This window comes from Neopelma chrysocephalum, unplaced genomic scaffold (genome assembly GCF_003984885.1).
Source record: "Neopelma chrysocephalum unplaced genomic scaffold, ASM398488v2 Primary Assembly neopelma1_60, whole genome shotgun sequence".
Lineage (NCBI taxonomy): Eukaryota > Metazoa > Chordata > Aves > Passeriformes > Pipridae > Neopelma > Neopelma chrysocephalum.
The window spans coordinates 10,775,126-10,798,391 of record NW_020897715.1 but is presented as its reverse complement, the minus strand read 5'-3'; the positions used below and the strand labels follow the sequence as shown (position 1 = coordinate 10,798,391).

The 23,266-nt window shown below is 39.7% G+C and overlaps 2 protein-coding genes across 2 annotated transcripts; both read right to left on the bottom strand.

Moving 5' to 3' along the window:
* Window positions 1-10,233, bottom strand: SFT2D2 (SFT2 domain containing 2). The gene is made up of 8 exons (XM_027681098.1): window positions 10,101-10,233; window positions 9,672-9,758; window positions 9,272-9,357; window positions 8,150-8,231; window positions 6,124-6,159; window positions 5,929-5,987; window positions 5,158-5,187; window positions 1-4,557 (listed from the first exon to the last, which is right to left on the bottom strand). Exons 1-8 carry the CDS (start codon window positions 10,161-10,163, stop codon window positions 4,518-4,520), a joined length of 483 nt encoding a protein of 160 aa, XP_027536899.1. The 5' UTR covers window positions 10,164-10,233; the 3' UTR covers window positions 1-4,517.
* A 1,352-nt stretch (window positions 10,234-11,585) lies between these two features.
* On the bottom strand, window positions 11,586-23,224 carry TIPRL (TOR signaling pathway regulator). Its single transcript, XM_027681097.1, has 7 exons — window positions 22,994-23,224; window positions 18,498-18,677; window positions 17,565-17,664; window positions 16,333-16,464; window positions 15,818-15,913; window positions 15,017-15,079; window positions 11,586-13,411 (listed from the first exon to the last, which is right to left on the bottom strand). The coding sequence occupies exons 1-7, from the start codon at window positions 23,092-23,094 to the stop codon at window positions 13,262-13,264; spliced, it is 822 nt and encodes a 273-aa protein (XP_027536898.1). The 5' UTR covers window positions 23,095-23,224; the 3' UTR covers window positions 11,586-13,261.
* Between the last annotated feature and the right edge of the window lie 42 nt (window positions 23,225-23,266).

Below are 23,266 nucleotides of genomic sequence, written 5' to 3'. Positions count from 1 at the left end.
TTTAATGCAAGGAAAACTTTATTGAAGGAAAAAAACAGCACTTGCAAAGATTTCACTTCATTACAGAGAAAGTCGTACATTAGGGAAAAAAGTATTTATCAAAGTAGAAATAAAACAGTGTAAAATACATAGAAAAAGCACAGCAGGAAACAGAATCAGTAACAGTATAAAATATTGTGGAGAATTTCGGAATTTGATTTTTATTTTACAAAACAATTCCACAGCTGTTAGAAAAATTTAGTGGTCACATTAGAGCGAGGCACATGGTTTTTAAGAAAATACACCATTTCTGACCAGCATTTGCTGTGGTTGTAAACATCAGTACTAAGACAAACGTGTTTAAACATCCTCCTCGGTTTTGGGAGTCTACAATAGCACAGTGATCTTACTTTCAGGAACATGATTAAGTACCAAAATTAAGTAAGAGCCGTTCTCAGAAATTTGGAGGTTCTTTCAATCTCTGAGCACCCAGCAAGAGGGGATGAGCTTCAAGCACCCACACTGCTCCACAGGCAGTTCTCAAAACACGTACTTCCGACCACTCATAAGGGACAGTGCCGTGAGCCTCCAAAGGCATTGCACACCAGCTGCATCCATCCACAAGTTATGACAGATTCAAGCCCGTCATCCTGTTCCGAGCTCGAAGTCATCCTGTAGTAGTCTCCAATCTCCCCTCAATTTGCATATTCACCTACAGAGCCTAACACACTTTCTTTTTTAAAATGTGATTTCTGAAAAGACTTTCAACTTGGTGGAGAAAATATTTCTTGGTTTTTTGTAACAGCTCATGAACAATCTCATTACTGCAAATACTAAATGAGATGAAATTGTTCACATCATCAGTGTAGAATCATCTCAGATAGTACCAGCATTCACAGTGGACTTCATCACATAAAACAGAGCAAAACTTTGAAGTAGTGAAAAAAAATCCCACATTTTGATTTACAGAGTCTCAGATGACTACCACCTTCCCATTTCCACTTCTACTATAGCTGGAAAGTCAGCTGATCCCAGATAAACACATTTCTTGCTAGAACTGTATGCTAAGGCTGCTTGGTTGAGGTTATGATATCTGTACTGCAAATAAAAAAGTGGACAAGTTGATCAACGGTGAGGCTAGGCAAAAAGCACTTTCTGGTAGAACACCAAATCCTACTGGGATAGGCACCCAATGTCATACAAGTTTCTTTAGGGAAGTCAGCCTTCAGTTAAGTGCTGTAGGCAACTGAGCAAGGACTTTGGGAAGGAAGGAGCTTTGTGATTTAAACCACAAACATCTCCATTTGCAATAGACTGCTGACAACAAACACTCCTGCACTGTACAACATTAAGATAGAAAGCTTCAGAAATGCCCACCATGCTTCCTGCCAAGTGGATGATATTAAAATTTAACACAAAGTGGTTTTAATGACCAAAAAAAAAAAGGTTTTATGGTATTATCTAAGTCAGATTGAAAACTAGTCAAGAGGGAACATTCATATACCAGTTTACTCCCTGGTTATGTAAAAATCATATAAAATAAAGTACTTTAATAAAGTGGAAATTTCTTTTGCTGTTAAACTTGGCAACAGCTTGAACACAACTACTTACAAGGGAATAAGAATCTAAAGAGTTTTGTTCTGATAGAGCTATTTTAAATCAAAACTGCTTGTAGATGAAGCAACAAACCCTGAGTATGTTTCACATATTGGCAAGAATACAGCTAATCTGTGCTATTGTCTGGCCTTCACAGGAACAGAGCACAACACCAAAGGGCAACAAAAACCCTAGTGGCACTATGGTGATCCTTGTGTCTTTGCCATCTTTCCTTGGCTTCCCTTCCTTTAAGGGCACAATTGTTTAGTCTCGTGTGCTACACAGTCAAATAAAGATTTGTTCTTCTCTCTTATTCAATAAAGGCTGTGGAGCTGGAATTACAGTTTTAAAAATAATAGGATGACAGAGAGAAAGAAAGAAAAAATTAATATAAGTTTACCTGCTATCTATTGGTAGTTTCATAAATTTCCTACTTCTAAGTAGCTGTATTCACAACAGCCAGCTCAAAGGTCCCAATTAGCCAATATGCAAGTTGAAAAAATAACATTCAGCATATCCAATTCTACTGTTCTTCTAGAGGAACTGCTAGAGAGCCAGGCTACCACAATCCTACCCAAGCTAGCCAAAGAACAAGCAAAAGGCTTTTACTCCTTCTAATGTGAAGAAATCAAAAAAAAAGAACCCCAGAAGTCAAGTTCCATTATCTTGGCTGCTGATGAACCTGGACTGATGACCCCAATTAACATAACTTTCCTGGAAAGGTGAAGCAGAAACAATGTACTATACTTGTAGCTTTTTTCAGGAACACCCAAAAATTAAAGAAATATTGGAATGTAAAAGGCATTAGGATTGCATTTCAATTTCCCCTATACAAAGAAATTCTGTAAACATTTTCAAAGTTCTAAGAAAAGACTAACACATGTCCTTTGACAGATGTAAATTAGGTTTTGAACTTACTCCCTGACAAAACACATCAGTTTAGATACTTGTCTGAGATTAGTCAGGGAAAAGAAGTATCAGTTTTCTTTAATTCCCAGTCTCCCTTGTGCATTTAACCAGTTGTACTTTTCAAGAAGAGTAATAGCCAACCTAGTTATTTCAACACTAACTTGCAAGTCCTGGGGGAGAAAAAAAGCACTAGGATATAACACTTAAACCTGTATAACTAATTTATCCCAACATCAGTGCCATGTTTTCAAGGTGGCATTTTCCGTTCAAATGCCTTTGTAACAGTAATTCTGGCCTGCTGGAATTCACAGAAAGGTTGGAAAGGTTGTTAAAATTTCCCTTTCATACTATTTGCAAAAGGGAATCCTTTATTTTTTTTAGAGAATTCTAACAGCTGGATGGTACTGTGCTTTATAAATTATCAGAAGGACAATTAAATTTAAGATTTTGGATTAACTCAGATTTTAGTAACTTCCTGAAAGCCACAGAATATCTGCCTTCACTGTGGGCTTATTATTCACTGCCAAGTAGATCTAGGTTTTTCCTACACTAAAATCTTTGTGGTACAAGTCAGGGACATACTTGCCATGCAAACATGATGCTTTTAAATGACTAAACTCTTGGTGGATGGAGCAAGAGAGGCTTCAGTTCCTACCAGAGTCCACTGGATAATCATATCTTACACACTGACTCCAGGAAGACAGTTTGGTCAGAGGAAAGGTGAAAGTAGTTAAACAGTACCTCACAAAGGAGAAGCAGGAATCTGTGCTCAGATATTAAACAACTGACCACTGCAACGGTTTGGAAGTAAATGATTATATGTAGCTCAGAAGATAAAGAGAGTGGCCTTGGAATTTGGATACTGACTGCTAAGCATTTGTTAGGAGCTAGCAGCTAGATTGTTACACACTTTCTTTGCTAAGACAGGCAATAGAAAATTGTACTTTCTCCTCAAAGCAGAGGATGTTCACTAGTATGTGCCAGAGTTTCAGGAGAAACTGATCCCACTTACAAAAAAAGAAATGTTGGCGTTTTAACCTATTTACATTTCAGAAGAAAATGCATTCTCCCTTGCCCAAGTTGCTTAACCAATAGCCCACATCCACCTTATCACAGTTTGTCCTTTGAGGAAGGACATAAATAAAATCTCTTTGCTTGCCTACCATGCCTTCAGCTTTGCACTGCTTCTATGCTACAGCTGAGGGAGAAGAGAAGCACCTTCAGCTTTGCGTGAAAAATTTCAGCTTCCTACCTTGCACATAGTGCCATTAACTGTAAGCAAGGCAAAGAACTCAGGTTCCTGGCAGCTGAAAAAATCAATTAACCTTATTTTACAAGTGCATTTCCTACAGGAACAAGTTTTTACGGATGAAAATATCCCTTTCACATATTTTAAGGAAACACCATCAATAGAGACTGAAAATTAAATACTTCATTAAAGATGCAAACATTTCATGGTTAGTCCCAAACAATCTCTGATTTTATAATCAAAGCTTTTAGAAGTCTCATAAACTAACATTTTGCCAGGGAGACAGGAAAAGAAAGAATACCAATATTCCATTATCCAAGGCAAACAGTGCAAAGATTAAGCGACATAAGGCTATTTAAAAAAAAAACACCAAGTTGTCAGTAAGAAATCAATTCGCAACTGATTTCTTTTTCAAGAAAAAGAAATCATCTAGACTGCCATAGTCCCAACTGAGCCAAGGTCTTCATTTTACAGACTTCATGTATTACTTTGAAATATTTGCAAAACCAAACACATGAATTTACTTAAGAATTATCATAGCAAATTTTGGATTTCTGCCCAGTTCTTCTGCCAGACTGAATTTCATTTGATCACAAGCACCCTGTGATCAAGACACCATTGCTTACAAACCTAAGCAATTGCATACACTGGATGCAGCACAAGGAGCTTCTAACAACAAGCTGAAAGGCATGTGCTTAAGAAGTAGGAAACTACACAACACGGTGATCTTAACATAGTTCCATCTAGAACTTCCTAGAACTTTGTGAAGCATCTGGTATTCCTGTTAGGACAGACAGACCGAAACACATTTCTTCACAGCATCCCTACAGGTAGGAGAAAGAAAAAAAAAGCAACAGTCACCTCAGTTATGCCACTTGATGAGACTCATTCTATGTTGCCTATCACACTGACACTGAGGACTGTAAAGATTAGCTGGCCATGGGTTAATTGCACAACATAATTTGCATGACTACACAAATGCCTTAGAGACAAGTGGGTCTGCTCACTGTCCACCCGCCCACCCACAGAGGAAAGGACACCTGTAAGGCTGTACTGAGGCACTGAAGGCCTCAGTGGGGCTGATGGGGTGGGAGAGAAAACTGTATGCTCAAACACAACAGTGCTCATGGGGGAGAACGGGAAAAAAAGGTACACAGAAGAATACTCTTGTTTAGTGGCATTTGAAACAACATTTAGGCATTCCAAAGGCAAGCCTTATGTTCAGCATGCGGTCAGCAGATTCACATATTTTTCCACTTGTGTTCTCCCACTAGAGAAGTTGTTTAGTTTTATTTTTAGATTTAACTACATGGATTTCCTACACCATGGAAAATCTTCTAAAGCCACATATTACAATGCTCTTATAAAGTAATCTTCTGTATGATTAATTAAACGATGAAAATTAAGAGAGTAGGGAAGCTTACCTTGCATATGGTATGAAGGAAATGCTGTACCTAAGAAGAAATATTTTGAAAGTTACTCTTCGTGTCAGATTTTATTAGTCACAAACAAGAACAACCCTTCTGATACTCTGAATTAAAAGATACACAACTAAAATGAAGCTTTGAGTTTGTGAGCAACAGGAATAACCATCCTTGTAAGTCATCTCAGCCCAGGCAGGCTGTGAAACACTATGGCAGAATAGGGGAGCATGTTGTGGAAGCATTTTAAACACAGCTCTCCTGCATTCAATATTCTTCATGCTCCAACACCTACAGACAGGCAAGATTAGTCTTGAAGGCTGGCTATGTGTTCATATCAGTTTGTGCACTACTTCAGTGACCCTGCACAGAGCATATGTTAACATGAAGAACACTGACAATTTGATCGGCATAGCTGGGTCTACAGACAAATACAAGAGAGTGTAAAGGAGGAATATCAGGGAGTAAGCAACAAATTGATTTAAAAGGGAAAGAAAAAAAACAGTTTTACTTCAAGCTCACAGAAGTTAAAAACATGTTCAAAGGAACTTCCTTCAGAAATGGAGCCCTAAGCTCCATCTCCAAAGCCTCTGAAGTGGTGCGAGAGATCAAAAGGTGGGAACAGGTCAGCTCCTCACTAATGCATTGTCTAGAATCTAGGGGAATGACAAGGTAAAAATTTTCCTTCCCTCTAACTCGTGCAAGGTCAAAATCCACTCAGCTACCAATGTTAGGTGCATAGAAAGTGGAGCACACGGGGAGGAAATCACTTACCATGCCATGGCAAAGAACTGTAAGATGCAGAAAAGAAGCGCGAGTCCTGCCTTGCGCCACTGAAGGAAGAGAGAAGGGGGGAGGAGGGAAGAAACATAGCAGAGACATAAGTGTAAGAATCTTATTTTCAAAATATACTCCAGTTATATTCACTCCATATATATAAATATATACATATAGGACTCAGGTACTCACCCAGAAAGCAGAACATAGTGTTAGTACGAGGCACAACTAGAAGAAAACAAACAATTTATTTTAAACATAGAAACAACTCCAGTTTTTATAGATACTGTAACACTGTAACAGGTTCCTTCACAGAGACAGGAAGGGATTACATAATTTCATAGTTTTATCCAATCCTGCATAAGAGTTCCTTGTATTTAAAATGATCTTGCTATTACATTTCTGAAGTGAATTAAAGCAATTACAAAATATCACCTGATATCTCCAGAAAATAATTTCGTGCCTGCAAAGGAACATCAGTGAGTCCCTACTTCATCCCACACACTTCTTGGTGTCATAGGCACACACCACACTTCATCATTTTGCATGAGTAAGACTAGAGTTGTGCCTGAAGAGTCTTTCTGCCTCTGCACATGCCACATTTCCTGATGATTACATGGTTACCCTGGGGTTGAAGCTGAGTCATTACTTAATGTTTACCAACTAAAACTATGATACATTTTCAAGAACTTTGGGCTACTGCTTAGTAGTTCTCCTGTTTATATATATATGAAGTCCAGCACACTCATTCAAACTAGTGGTTTTTCTTTATTCAGAGTTGCACTGTGTCTTTCTTTACTACAGTTAAAATCTTGGGGGGGGCATTAGGCCACTTCAGATTATTTTCTCCTTTAAGCCTCAGTTTAAATGGAAGCCTCCTATTAGTTAAAGTTTCCGTTTTCAATTTAAGACACAACAGCTCATTTAGCTATGGTAGATGCTGATAATTCATCTTCCTTCATCAACATGTAACAGGCTTAGATACACGTGTACCACTGTGGTACTAGAGATTATAATGTGCATTTTTCTGCTTGAGTGGGAAAAACAAAGATATAGTACTGCATATTCAAGACAGTAACACATACATTTTTAAAGAAATCATACACTTCACCTCAACCATGATAACTGACTTTAAACGTAATTTTTCCATTAGTTTTAAGGTGGTGATTTGTATATTGGTCTAAATACCGCATCATAAATCTAACAACTGGCTTTATTCCAGTGAACAACATTCCAGGCATTCTCCTGACTTCAGGCATCCTAGATGCATACAAAACACATACACCACGCAGTAGGCTTCTTGCTTGGATCTGCAAGCATGCACAATTTCTCAAGCTCTGCAGCATTCCAGGATGTTTAAAGAGAAATTAGGAAGTGCTGGTGCCAAGCAAACACTCTGAAGACATTCAGACTGAAAATGGGAGGACAGTCTCATGCAAGTTATACCACCTTCCAGATTTTAGACTCACCAAGAGAAAACGGGAAAGTTGCAGAGACAAAAAAACATTCACTTTTAAGAAACTTAGCAGAACTTCCAGGCACAGACACACACACAGTAGGTTTGGTATAATTTCCATCTTCTGAAAATAAAAATAATTCTAAGGGCTGACTTCTGCTAAACATTGAATTTGCAATTTCATTTTGTCATACAAATTTCAAAACCTGAAGTTATCAGCCAGCTGGGATGATGCCTGCAATTTTAATGCAACGTGACCACAGCAGATAGTTCCCTCAGTTGCTTTGTCAGCAATAGATGATTCTATCATGGTAAAACTACCTACATGGTTCTTTAAAGCAAATCAGATAGAATATAAAAAGACAAAATAATGAAAAACAAAATATCTAACAACGTCCATAGGACTAGTTTCCCATCTTCCATTTTTTAGGAAATGTGTAAATATGATGTGGTGACTTCAAGCACTCTAAAAAAGCACATGCATGGTACACACACACCAGCGACAGACCCTTAATGCCCATTTAGCACAACAATCTGGCTTCATTTTAATCTTTTCAGTGGTTTTCTGGTGCTACACTCACCTTTCTACTATAGGCGATTTGCAGGGTGTTTGATGCTTTAAGAAAAGAAAAAAAAAATAAACGAAAACACTACCCACAAACACATCCTGAGACACAATTAGATCAATGTATACCAAAAGACTTTACAATGAAAATTGTTCACAAGTTTTCATGAGTTAAAACTGACTCATTTGATACTTACTAGCATAACAATAGTAGCAATCAAACGTGTAGGCTCAAACATCCTTTTCAATTGTTTCATTGGTCCCATAAGAAAAAGAGTGCTGTGAGAAACAAACCAGGATGAACACAGAGGTAGGACAGGCAAAAGCGAAACTAGGTAAGAATAAACTGTCTGTTGTCATGCAGGACATAATTACACTATGGAATATACGAGACAAAATCCATTCCTGCTTTTTTTTCTGCAGAGTATTTCAAATTTTATTCACACCTGTTCAGTTAAAATCAACATAAGCAGAGCAGAACTGTCAAGTTAGTAGCATGGGTCAAGGTCAGCTCCAGTTAGATCATTCTTGACAGATGCTTTTTTTAACCCGCTTTTCAAAAATGCTTTTTAAATCTGCTTTTCAAGAATGCCATCCACAGAGGTTCTGCATGGATTGCCAGGTAATCCAGCTCAATTCCCCTATATAAAGGACTGTTTTCAGGCCTGGATCCATTCTCTGATCCCTTACCAGAACTGCAGCCCTCATTTAGGGCCCTGGTGGTGGATATTGCATGAATTATACAACGTGTAAGTTTTATCTAAAGTGATATTCCTGTCTCATATACTACGTTATTCTGCCTCATTAGTATATTACTTCCAATTCCATTATTTACACTTTCTAACATCATGCTAAGGTTCCTCAATCACAGAAGGTTGTGTCTGTCACAAATCTATGCTATGCTTCCTGGGGCTATGCTTCAGGAACCTTGAAGTCCTAACAAATATGCCTGCCCTGACAGACAAGACTGCCCCAAATATATTGACCAAAACACACAGAACATTACCACATGCAAAATGGAGAAGAATTATTTTTAACTTGGGAAGGAGGAACCAACAAAATCCAAAAACCTCAATGCCCTAAGTTTGATTCTTCTTTAGTGATGGGTAACTTCTACCTTGAATGCACTACTAATAACAATAAATAAAATTAAAATTTCCTTTACTGTTTCAGGGCACCACTGGGATAACTGTGTTCTTTAAAATTCAACTAGAAAATTATCTACAAAAGCAAATCTCAGGCAAATGCAACACTTATGCACTATCATTCTGCTTTTGTTTCTCATCTTTATTATGAAACTAAATTATAAAGATTGTTACCTCCCAATAGACGCAATATTCCCCAGAGTATAAAACACTGCAAAGAGAACCAGCCCTTTCTTTGGTATCCATAGCAGACAACTACCCTAAAAAGGAACATTAGAGAGATGGGGGGTGGAAATTAATAGCTTTTAAATTGAAAAAGAAATATATCCCAGAAATATCACATCACAAAAGAAACTTAAAAAAACCCCAACCTTAAACCTAAATGGCACAATCACACATACAAAAGTAAATCGCATTTATTAGCATTTTTGTTAAGACTTAGTGTATCTAACTGGAACCGAGTCAGACGTCTTCTCAGACACTCAGAAAAATCAAGCAACAGCACAGAGCAAGGCTGCAATCACCTGGGCTCCTGAAACTCAAATACCGGGGAGACCTGGCAATAAGTCCTTACCAAGATCGAGCACAGGCATCCTATTGCAAAACACGCAACGAAGCCTTTCACTCGGGTGCCCCAACCTAAAGAAGTTGAATCAATAACCTGGAAACGAGGAGAAAAATAAAAGCGAAACTTATTTACTAGTAGACCTTGCCTCCTATCAAGTGTGCAAACTTCCTCTCGGACGCTGAGCTATGTCCTATTCCGGCACCCTCTCCCGCGGCCGCGGGAGGCGCGGGGGATGCGGCGGGACCGCCACCGGCGCTGGGGACCCGGGGGGTCCCCGCAGGGCAGAGGGGGCGCGGGGGGACCGACCGCCCTCCCGCCCACGCCGCGATCGCCGGCACCGGCAACTTTTCCGCTGGGGCTGTTCCGCCAACTCTCCAAACAAACCGGGGAGGGGTTGTTTGGGTGCCCTCGCAGACCCCCGGCCCCGGGCGGTACCTCGGCCAGGCCGCTCGGCTCCTCCGCGTCGCGGCCGCTCAGCACCCGCTTCAGCTTGTCCATGGCTCCGCTCCCCGCCCGGCCAGTCCGGCTGCCCTTCCCTTCCCCTCCCTTCCCCTCCCCAGGGACTACCAGCTCCGGCAGGCACCGCGCCCACCTGCGCTCCCAGGTACGGGCAGGCCGCCGGGGCGGCGCGCGGGCTGACGGGGGATGTAGTCCGGATGTGGCTGTATCCCATCTCCTCCCATCCCTTTCGCGTCCATTACTTGGCAATAGCAAAGCTCATAGAAACAGTGATACAGACTTCATTTCGCTCCCACGGCTGTGGCTCTTGCCCTGGTCTGAAAGAATCTCCACTTTATTTTTGTAACTAGCCAGAGCGGTCTCCTGACAAAGGCACATGGATGCAACATCTTACTAGCAGGCAAAATTCAGCATCACAAGTAGTTATTTCAGTTTATTTTGCTCAGTTAAAAACAAAACTATAAAACATTTGGTACATTTTAGCTTGCAACAAACAAGAAAAAATATAAACTGCCACATTAGACTTGCCACAAAACAGCTGGAGAATCCCCCCCTGCTCCCTCCCCCTAAAATTATGTATCCAAAGTGGTACTTTTCTGTGGAAATTTTGTGCCAGCAGGCTCACAGTACACCAGTTTATGCTGCTGCTTCTTGGTAATCTGTGTGGCATAAGAAAGTCACAAAGTGCTCTAATTTTGAACTTGTAGTAACTGTAACTTCCTAAACATGTTCCTGTGATTTCCGCAATATGTGTGGTTCCACATAAATGCACCCAAAATAGATGGATATCACATATCTACATAGTCAGGATACAAGCCCATTCAATAAAACTGTATCAACAGGTCACAGATTAGGGTGTATGATGGACAAGATAAAATACACAGTATAAGCTAAACATGCAGAGTGCCTTTTTCAATGCTTGCTGTCCACTCTGTGGGTTTTCCCTCCAACACGTTTTAGCCCAATGGAGCTTACATTAGCATCACTGACCAAACCCAAATCACAGTTTTAATTAATTAATGCAGATATAGTTTCCTTCATGCTACCACTACATGAGCTCTGCTCTCAGTCATTACCAGCTTTAAAGTGTGTTTTTATAAGCTTTAAGGCATGTAAAATAATTTATGCTTAGAGTAAAAGAAGTGCCATGATTTACTTCTACCAGAAAAATACCTCTTCACCCCCATTTGTTGTTCCCCTCCTTTTCACTCTCTCCCCGTACTCCTCTATCACCAGAGCAGACCCAAATCATCTTCTATTACCAAATGAATTTTAATCACTTCCATGCTGCATTTATTTGCAGCCCCCTTCTTTACCCTGACATCAAAATCTTTAGGAAACAATGCCGGAAGATGAAAAAACGCCAACAGAATATAGGACTGTAATAGGGAATATAGAGGATCTCACCTCTATTTCAAAGTGGCCATAAATTCAGTCACACAGACCATGTCCAGGTGACAATTTCTTTCAGAGACTGCTTAATTTCAGTTTTCTTCACTCATTTTATCCTATGGATCATAAGATATTTTGCAGTAATCCTTTCCAAAGGATTCCAAAGATAAGGCTGAAGGTGTATTCAGAAAAAAAAATAAATTCTAATCAATAACTTTTTACAAACTAATCCCCACAGACTCTCTGTGAGGTAGGCATATATTAACTCTCATTTTTACATACAGGGAACGGAGGCACAGAGAAGTGTCTTCCCCGTAGTTAGAGTAAATCAGTGACACAGGACACCAAGAAAACAGTCCCTTAGATGGCAGTAGACTGGGGTTTCTTTCCTAAAAACCTCAGGGTCTTCTCTACATGAAAACCATTTCTCTGAAGATCTGCTTAAATACCAGGTTTTGAGGTGAGTTGTTTCTATTAAGTCATGCAGTGTAAAATATGAACTTTTTTAAACAAAACCCCCAAGACAACAGAATGCATACTCATTCTTATCTGTAATCACCTTAAACCACAGCCTGCTTTTCACTGCAGTGACTTGCTTCTTGCACTGAGAGTCAGCAGTACACCGAGACAAGCCTGCTCAGCTGCCCCATTCTTAGGCCAAACCATTAACATACTGTAGGATTTCCAAAAGCAATACAAATATTTAAGTTTAATCTACAAAGTGTTAAAACCATACTATACAAGTGATCACAATGCTATTAATATTAAAACTTAAAGAACTTTATAATAAACCAAAATTACGTATCTGGAACATGTTAGCATCCTTCTAAGGCCATACAGGATCTCATTTGTCAAACTCCAAATACAGCATCCTTTAGGGATTACAGACTAAACACCTCTGTCTTCCCCAGCCTCAATCCACGCTGCAATTTGGCAATTTGACTTTCAGGGCAGTATAACCATCACATGTGGGCACCATTCAGTGCATCCAACAAATGGTCAATGCAGGACAATGCATGTCCAATATTGTACGTGACTGGAGCAGCATCCAGACCCCAAATGAGAGTCTCCAGAATTGTCTAGAGAAATCTGTCTGACATCAGAATTAACTGCTTTACAAAGAAAGTCATTTTACCTTTATATAATGTCAAACAAATCCATTTTTTCCCCCAATCCCTAAACCTATCCTCAGATGAAATGAATATTCTTAGGTGAGACTCTAGATCAGAGAGTAACAGTTGATTATCAGCTCACAGTAGGGGAAGCCAAGCAAAATGTATAGTTTAGGACTGTCAGATCAAAATAAATGCAGATGAGTTTTTCTTTTTCTTTTTACTGTGGATGATTTCTCAATAAAAATAAATCACGCCAACTTTACAATGCCAGTAATCTCTTAATATCTGAAGCAGCAATAAAAAAATCTTCATAAAAGTGTTAGTGGTGGAGGGTCCAGAAAATACTCCTGCCTACTTGGTGAATTAAACAGAATCCAGACTCTTAATTGTCATTTCTCCAGTGCCACTGAAAATTATCACTCACCACCAGCTTATCATCAATTCCAGATACAGGTTAAAAAAAAAAACAACAAAAAACACCATTAGCAAAACCTGCTTGAAATGTTTTCTCTCAAGGCTACAGAAAAATTAGCCAAATTCTTCATTCCACTATTAGTGAAACACCCCCCAGGGCAACGAATACGTGATCACATCATCTCCAGTCTACTTCAAGTCCATATAAAGTCACATTTATTTAGACTTAACACACATGGTTTCCAGTGATGCTTCTGGTTTAGGCTCCAGCTTCTCTGGGAATTCTAATTTTTCACAGATTGTCTCCTTTATGGGTAGATACTGAGAGATCTCGTTAGGTTCCGTGAACAGGGAAGGTGGAACGTGCTAAAAAGCAAAAATTTTATATGAAACAAGTGAATGAAAGGAAGGGGAAAAAAAAGTACTTTAAACTTTTGCAGACAATTAATCTATAATTTACCTGAAGTCAGGTATGATTATTAAAATTTATCTTATAACTTCAAATGGACATACAGTCTTAATCCTTATGTGGATCAATAAGCCAGGGAAAGGGATTTAACATTTTTAAGCAGCAGATTATAAGAGCACAAGAAAGTCAGAGACATCCATAAACAGCTACAATTTTTTTAAAAATATATTTAAAATGGGAATGTAACAAACAGTCTTTTAAAGGTTCTAATTCTAGATGAGACTAGGATGGCCACAAGGGATTCCATGTCTTCTAGCCATTGTGATATATTCCCCAGAGTTGCTTGTATTTAACTATTGATAATTGATCAATCTTAACATGTATCTTAGTTTTATGACGTTCACCACAGACATGTATATAAAATACTAAAACTCACTGGATTTTAATTTCATATTTTAACAAATAAAGTGATTTCATTAAATGAATCGGTACCTTTCTCTGGAGATCTCTGTAGATCACCATATACAAGACACATGATGGAAAAAAATAACGCTATACTGAACAAATAACCTCCAAACTTCCTAACAACATTCTTAAAGAAGTGCATCCAGAGCTATTCAAATGCAACCTGCACTTTGGCTACCCTTGCCATGCAAGGAGCCATACCACTGTTTCAATTATTTCAAATCTCAGTGAAGCAGGAATCTTTTCTGCTTTGCCTATGCAAGCTAATCTAGGGAACTGAAAAGCCATATGCATTTCCTCTCTATAACAACAAGCAGGAAAAATTACTTAACAGCACAGACAATAATTTTTAAACATGAGATGAAATAAAACCTAGATCACTGATTAATATTTCAAAAATTACAAAACTATTCAAAAAGCTCATGTCTGGATTTAGTCCTGTTTATAGGGATCACATATTGTTAAGAAATGATACAGTGCCTCTTTACTCACAAGACAAAAAACATTTTGCAAAAATACTCCCTTGGAAGGTTAGCATTAGTCACTTTTTCCAAGTGAAAGAAAAATAAGGGAAAAGGAAAGTTACAAGAATATGAAAGATCAGGTGCTGAGTCAAGAATAAAAATAAACAGCTGCAACTCCAAATGTGCCATGAATTATGCTGAGCCATTCCTAGAGTTTGAAGGTCATGTATTAAACTTATTTGAGAAAAACTGAATGAGTCTATTACCAAACAGATTTTAATCTCTAACACTACCTGCAAGCATACAACCAGGCCTGAAATTGAGCATCAGGGGACATGGAATACCTGATTTTATACCTGAAGAGTTCTATGAAAAAATAATTAATAATTAATCTTGGTAACTCACAATTAGAAAAAGTAACTCAATCCCATCTCTTGCCATGTGATCTGAGCATTTACAAATGCAAATCCTGAAACCACTAAAACAAATGCTGCATAAGTAGAAAGATTTTTCCTCCCTATCAGTTCCACACCTAACAAAGAATGACTTACAGACACAGTATTTTCTATGCTGACTGTAAAACAAAAAAGCAGACAGAAAGAAGAAAGAAAGTAAGTTTAAAAAATGCAATACCTTTAAACTTGATATTTTGCTTTCTCTGGATGTGTATTCTCGCAACATGTAGGTCTTGTCAGCCTAATGGAAAAAAAATTATCATCTCGTATCAGTGCAAGCCAAGCATTTTAAATACACTGAATTCAGTATACATTTGCATTTGGTTGACCACAGATTTTCATCTGGGAGCAGAAATGTATGTTCAAATTCACAAAGACAGAGAAAGTTGATAGCAATGTTCTCCCTTCCAAAAATCACCTTTCTGTGTGCATGCCTCAAAAAAAATGCTAGGACTGAATACACTTGCTAATCTTTACTCACCTTGAACTACTTCATCAGTACAAATACAGTTAGACAGAATAAGCAAACCAGTTAAATCTTAACATTCTGTATTATTTATGAGATATCAGAACTCAATGGAATATGGACAGTTATTTGCAAGTTAACACTTGCAGTCTAATTCTACTAGACAAGCCAAAAATAATTTACCTGGAGAAAAGAACAGTGTCAAACTATTTACTGTTGCCTATTTTTCCTCTTGTACTTTCTTCTCTAAACTGTGTCTGTCACATGTATTTAAGTGATTACTTCACATGAGAAGAAGCCTACTCTGCTCATGTAACACCTCCCTCCACATCATCCACACTTGGTTGCTAGTTCAGCACCACCACAATTATAAAAGACAAATGTAAGTTCAGTTCAGGTAACCTCTGTGCCCCCAAACATCAGTATTAAATTAGAGGAATATCAGCAGGTCTATAAAAGTAACACAGCAAGGGAACCTCTGTAAAACAGTCATGATGGAAAATAAGGGTTTACCTCATGATGAAGCCTCGTATCATTCATCCTGATAAGTACCCCATCAACTCGCAAGAAAAACCTCAACAGCACAAAAAAGCTGGAAGGCATAACTCTCTGCAAAAATAAAGATGTTCCATTCAGCATATTACAAAGGTACACTTTAAGTATGCAATTATCTACATCAGATATTCACAATGAAAGATAGTATGAGGAGCTTTCAGCAGTAAAGCCAAAATCTGGGCTGTTGATTTGCTACAACCATGGCTGAACAATAGGGCAGACAGTGCCTCAAAAGACTCTTAGGCAGTATGCAGAAAGAGGGAAAGGATTGTTCCCTGAAGCAAGTGACAGATGATAGAAAGATTTCAAAACAACATATTTTCCAGTAAGATTGTATTTCTATGAGCAAGGATAAAGAAGTTTGTGTTCTAAAGTTTAAATCCCAGAAGGAAGAACACGCAAAAAGTGACTGCATTTTGCATCTTTTAGCCAACGAGTCACCAAGCATCTTGTGTAAGCCTCTAAGTACTCACTACTTTTACACTCAAACTTGATACTCCATGATCATGAAGTTCGTCTTCAAACAGAAGTACTTCTTCAAAAAACATAATTTGTTCCCTGGCTTTCAATTTCTCTGTATTTATGTGTTCTGTTGTAGGAACAACCTAAAGAAAAAGATTAAGAACAGTTAGCACGTTAATTTGTTGCCAAACCACAAAAAGCTTGTCCTGATCTTTTGAATTTCACAGTTTTAGAAAAGAAAAAGCTTTTAGAGCTCAAACCTTAAAACATTCCAGATTTCTAGGAGAAGAAGTTAAAATTAAAACCTAAGTTTCCAAGAGTATCCTCAGTAGGTTTTCAGCTCAGTAGGTTTTCAGCTGCAAACAATTCTGTTCACTTTCTTTCAAATGTTTTTTCCAAAACATTTGAAGATGCCTCATGTTTAACACACAAATGAGAAGTCTGGGTTTATAAACAGGATTCCACGCATTCAGTATCTCTTCTCACTACAGACCCTGAAAAGGCTTCTAATAAAGCCTTTCCATGAAAATCAAGTACCCATGTTTTCCACCTCATGGTGGAAAGACCTAATACACCTCATGGTGGATAGACCCTAATACACTTCTGGTACCTTAAGACTACAGGCCAACAACACATGGTTTGTTCCTATGCTGCATTTTTAATTCCAGAATAACTCATATGATCTCTAACTAAAGCATTCTAGTGAATTAATATAGTTTATCTACTTAGTAACAAGAAATCTGTATACAGTAAAGAAAAACTGGGAACTTTAGTCTTATTCTCAAGATATGGGAGGGCCTGTGAGTTTAAATAAGAGGAGTTACTGCTGCAATAACATAAAATCATTGAAAGCAGCCAGATCTACATATCTGCTTAGACAAACAGGCAAGCAACAGAGCACAAACGTAATACAGAATTACACACTTGATAGTCCTGCTGTGTGTGAGCAGCTCAGAGCTTCAGAGGGGCACCCAGCAAGTGCTGAACATTCCCACGTGCTTTAATCCTAAAATGCTTTAAGACAACACCCACCCTCCCCCCACCCCTCCTGTTATTAAAATAAGGATGATTTCATTAGGAGAACATGCTGAGAGCCAGGATAAGCCCAAACTATACTTTGCAGTCAGAAATTATGAAGCATGCTTTAGATTTTACAGAAGCCTACTGAAACGTAAATGACAGCTTTAAAAGTGTTTGACTGAAACAATATGTGGTCAGCATTTAACATGGAGAAAATCGTTACCTTTAATGTTGCAGTATCTCCCAGCAATGTCCCTTTGTAGTCTGTTGTGTAAGTCCAGTCATATGGCTTGACAACTTCCTTAGTGTGCTCAGTCTCACTCCTCAAAAGCGAAAGAGAAAACAGGTTTGTAGTAATTGCTTTGTAGTAATTCTCAAAAAATTACAACCCCACATACGACCGTGCATTATGGTTCCCACATTATTCTCCAACAAAAACAGAAGATTTGTGCTGCAATGACAACGTTAAGACTCAATCATAGTTTCACAACATCTGTTTCCATAATAACTTAGAAAACCATTATGAGAATTCCTGTGCTAACACTATCTCAGTTCTATGAGTCAAAATAAAGATTTCATGCAATATTGTTGAAAAATTTGTATTTCAAGATCATTTTTTCTTTAAGTAGGGAGAAAGTGATGTGCTGATGACACACAGCAATCACTGACACTGCAATTTGCCTTAGTTTTCATGACAACTTTGCTTTTTCTCTGTGTTTTATTTCCAGGTGCTCTAAAACTAATTTGGTAAATACCAAGCATTACAATTAGTTCTCATACATGGTAACTGTTCTGCTTTATTCCTAAGGCTAAGATTTTAAACATGTACAGCACTTTGCACTTTGAAACACCACACAATCTTGTAATGCTCGAGGCCCTGTGAGTTCGAATAAACAGGAACAGCACTGAGCCATGTTAAACTTGAAGTTTATTTTAAGAAAGCCAAGACACAACTGAAAAATACAGCAGACCCAATTTAACAGATAGGATGATCACAGCAAAGAAAAGCTAAGTGACTTCTGTGATCACACGCTGTATCTAGGGCAGAACCAAATGCAATATGGTCTTCAAGAGTTTGGTCTGCTCTTTTAACTACTTTATGACAGTTTCATATGCAACGCACCAGTACTTGCCCACCGGTGATAAAATACTGTACCTGCTCTCTTGCCACTCCTCTGCACAAGCGACTTTGATCATACCTTGACAATTATTGACACATTTTAAAGCATCTGTAGCATTGAACTCAATTCCAAAACCATGATCATGCTGTATTCTTAGGATATTGTCTCCAAACATCATTTCTGGCAGGGAAGGCATGTGTAATTCATCGGCCAATCTGCAGAGAAAAATGAAAGACACATCAGTCAGCTATAGTTGAGTAAAAGCAGTCCCTGTTCTGGAATAAGTATTCTTTAGAATTATACATAATAATTTAGAAGGCATATCATTGATATGTTTTGGAAGACTTTGTATTTTCCCAGGTTAATCATTTGACCTGAAATGCAGAATCATTGAACCAAAGTGACTTTTTCACCACAAAAATATTTCCAAAACATTCCTTCTCCATCAGGCTCGTACAAAGTCTCACACATGAGGAATCAAAAAATATCTGAGAAGCATGTAGAAGGAGTTTTTGACCTCTTCTAGCAAATCCCTGGATGGTCCACGAACTACTTTGGCAGGTGCTCAAAAAGAACTTTTAGGAATGAGCGCTCATCCTCAGCAAGTTTGAATTCACTAGGCACAGTGATCCATACCTCCAAATTCAGAAGCCTACAAAAAAGACACTTAAGACAACCCTGGCAGAGTATGTGAAAAACACAGAAGACACTACTGTGATCTACTACTTTTCCAAGCTGGTAGAAGACTGGTACTGGTATTTATAACTTTAAGCAGAAAAGCCACAGCCAGAGCCACAGATCCAACTGAACAAGGTACTTCATGAACCAAGTAAGCATGATCCCTGCAGAAAATCTCAAGCCATCCTATTTCACGTTCTGTTTTGCATCAGTCTATATACTTATTTGTACTTATGTACATATAAACATGTGCTATATATAAATACACCCCCCACCACCACCTGATATACACTCTGACCTTAATTACTAAAAGGTTTCATATACTTCTTTTTCTCCCTACCACTACCTACTTTACCTATCGAGATCAAAAAGGAATACATGATATCTGGAGAGAAGAAAACTTTAGGAAATACATTAATTTGAAGGAGGGGAGGACAAAAAGTGTTGTAATCACAATGTTCACATTGATAACAAGGCATTCCTGAACAAAAGTGGTTATTTCTGTAACCCTACATAAAAAAGAACAATATGCTAACCTAACTAAATTAAAAAAGCAAATTCATAGACCTGGAGAATAAGATCCTACATTTTTCCCAGAGAAGGCAGAATAACATAATGAACTTTTCCATTTCATCAAGTGTAGGTCCCTTGACCTGCAAAAACCATCTCTAGCACAGAAAGGAGTTCTTGGCTCTGGCACATTTAATTCTTCACTTTTCCACACAGGCTGTTGAGGGATTTTTGCGATATATATCTGCCAGAAATAAAACTCCTACAGATACTAATGATGTTCCCCGAGCAATAAAAAAAGACAAAATGCCAAGAGAAATACATTATAAATGGAAGCTGACTAAAAGCACTGCAACAAGATGGTTTCTGACTTTTCAAATTTGAAGTCGGATGAATTGTTTTGCAGATCTCACGCTAGGTACCAAGATCTACAGGTAAATGGCTATTTTTGGACTTCCCTACCCTGTAAAATCCTCTCTGTTCTTTCAAGCCTATGTTATGGCTCTTGCTGCTTTACTTTTCAGTCTTTTTCAATATGTTCTAAAAAACTGTGCGTTCCTCAAAAACATCTAAACAGATAAAGGTAATTTCTGAAAATTACAGAGGTGACTAATTTAAAATAGGTACAATTAAAGAAACTGAAGAGATCAGAAAATAAGTAGAGCAGGCAATTTGGCTTTTAGACTGGCAGTTTAAGTCTCTCACTTGTTCACAAATAATGAAGAGAATTAACATCCTCCCAATCTTAACAAAAAAGATCTTTATTTTTAAGAGGTAACATCCTACAAAATAAGTCTTCAAATATGGCATAAGAATGAGATGCTCTAAGAACACCTCTCCTTCCCCCACAGGACACAAGTATGGCTTACATGGATGTTGAAACCTCATTACAGAAAAACTACTAAATCACAGGATTCAAGTTTTCTTACCTGTAACTGTAAAAACCAAAGGATCATTAGTCAAAAGCAGTTTGAGATTTTTTTAGGCATAAGATAAAGATGGAAGAAGGAACATAGGTTTTACCTGTTTTAAGGCAGATGCCCAGTTTTAAAAAAGTATTATGTTGTTATGTTTAAAAATTAACATTTACATAGTTTACTATAATGCTAATTAAAAAACAAGCATAGCATTTCCAGACATGAGACTATATCAAACAAATTAGAATCATGGAATTGTTTAGGTTGAACAAGACCTCTAAGATCATCAAGTCCAACCGTTAGCCCAGCACTGCCAAGTCCACCAGGAAACCATGTCCCTGAGTGCCATGTCTACACATCTTTTAAACACCTCCGGGGATGGTGACTCAACCACTTCCCTGGGAAGCAGGTTCCAACGCCTGACAACACCTTCTGTGAAGAAATTTTTCCTAATATCCAATCTAAACCTCCCTTGGTGCAACCTGAGGCTATTTCTTCTTGTTCTATTATTTGTTACAACCTCCTTTCAGATAGTTGTAGAAAGCAATAAGGTCACTCCTGAACCTCCTTTTCTCCAAGCTAAACAACCCCAGCTCCCTCAGCCACTCCTCACAGGACTTGTGCTCCAGACCCTTCCTAAGCTCCATTGTCCTTCTCTGGACACGCTTCAGCACCTCCATGTCCTTCTTGTAGTGAGGGGCCCAGAACTGGACACAGCACCCAAGGTCCAGCCTCACCAGCACTGAGTACGGAGGGACAATCACTTCCCTGGTCCTGCTGGACACAGTATTTTTGATCCAAGCCAGGACACCATTGCCTTCTTGGCCACACGCTGCTGGCTCATGTTCAGCTGCTGTCGATCAGCACCCCCAGGGCCTTTTCTGCTGAGTTGCTTTCCAGCCACTCTTCCCCAAGCCTGTAGTGATGCCTGGGGTTGTTGAGACCCAAGTGAAGGACCCAGGACTTCGAACCTCATACAGTTGGCCTCAGCCCATCGATCCAGTCTGTCCAGACCCCTCTGCAGGCCTTCCTACCCTTCAGCAGATCAACACTCCCATCCAACTTGGTATCACCTGGGAACTTACTGAGGGTGCACTTGATCACCTCATCCAGACTGTTGATAGATATCAAACAGGATGGGCCCAAATACTGAGCCCTGGGGGACACCACTTGTGATCGGCCGCCCGCCGAATGTAACTCCATTTACCACCATTCCCTGTGGCCGGCCATCTGGCCAGTGTTTCACCCAGAAAACAGTGCACCCATCCAAGCCAAGGGCAGCCAGTTTCTCCTGGAGAAGGCCTTATTAATCTCAGGAAAGGGAAAAGCAAGATGAATGAGCATACATTTAACATGACTAACAAGAAATTGTATTCCACTATTCCAGAAACTGAAAACAAGAAGTATCTGGTGAATTTAGCTGCCACTATGGTCAGTTATGGCACAGCTGAACTGTTCAGCTCCACATTAGCAAATCTGACTTAAGTGCTTGATGCTGACACAGGAAGACTTTCTCCAATGGTTTGACAGGAGTGGAAATTACTACAGGAAGAAAGCAAATTATAAATTTTTAATGAAAACCACTACCTTAATATAGCTATTACCAAGATATGCTGCTGGAGTAGAGAGTCCACAGGCCATGTTTAAAGGGCCCTTAATCACCATTAAAAAGTAATTAAGAAAATCAGGCTTCTAATTAGCAGGCATCAGTTCACAGAGGTCCAGATCTCCAAAACCACTAGAATCATAGAATGGTTTGGGATGGAATGGACCTTAAAGATCATCGAGTTCCAACCCCCTTGCCACAGGCAGGGACATCTCCCACTGGACCAGGTTGCTCAGAGCTCCATCCAGCTTGGCCTTCAACACTGTCAGGGATGAGGCATCCACAACTTCTCTGGGCAACCTGTTCCAGTGTCTGGCCATCCTCACAGTAAAGAACTTCCTCCTAATATCTAATCTAAACCTGCTCTCTTTCAGTTTGAATCTCTGCCCCCTTGTCCTGTCACTACATGCTCTTGTAAAAATCCCCTCTACATCTTTCTTGTAGGCTCCCTTCAGCAATCAGTAAAACCAAATTTTGGAAATCACCTGTAACCCAAATCACCCTAGCTTCTCCAGCCAAAGATTCAAGCTTCCCGTCTCAAAAAAAGAGGGAAGAGCTCCCCCTCCCCCGTAGTAACTGGACTGGGAAGCGTCTCCCCCGCCCTGGGAAGGGTCTGTGCTTCCTGCGCAAGGCGCCCAGGCGCCCCAAAGCCCTTGCTGTGAGGGGCTGAGGCTGCAGCCCCGCGGGGTCCCCAAGCAGCGGGGGCGCTGTGCCGTGCCGTGCCGTGCTGTGCTATGCTATGCCGTGCCGTGCTGTGCCGTGCTATGCCGTGCCGTGCTGTGCCGTGCCGTGCCGCCCCCCCGGCCCGAGCCCGCCCCACCTCTCGGCCTGCGCCGACTTCATGATGTGCGTGCGAGCGGCGCTCAGCTTCCACGGCCCGAAGGTGAAGTCGCGCCGGCTGCTCTGGAAAACTGGGTGCATGGCGGCCTCCTCTCCGCCGAGGAGAAAGCAAAAGGGGCCAGAACGGGCGGCGGAGGCGGCGGAGCTCCTCTCCTCCCCTCCTCTGTCCACACCGCACAGCGCTCACGGCAGCGACCGCAACGCCGGAACAGCCGCCTCACAGCGCTTCCGCTTCCAGGGGCGCCGGCAGCGC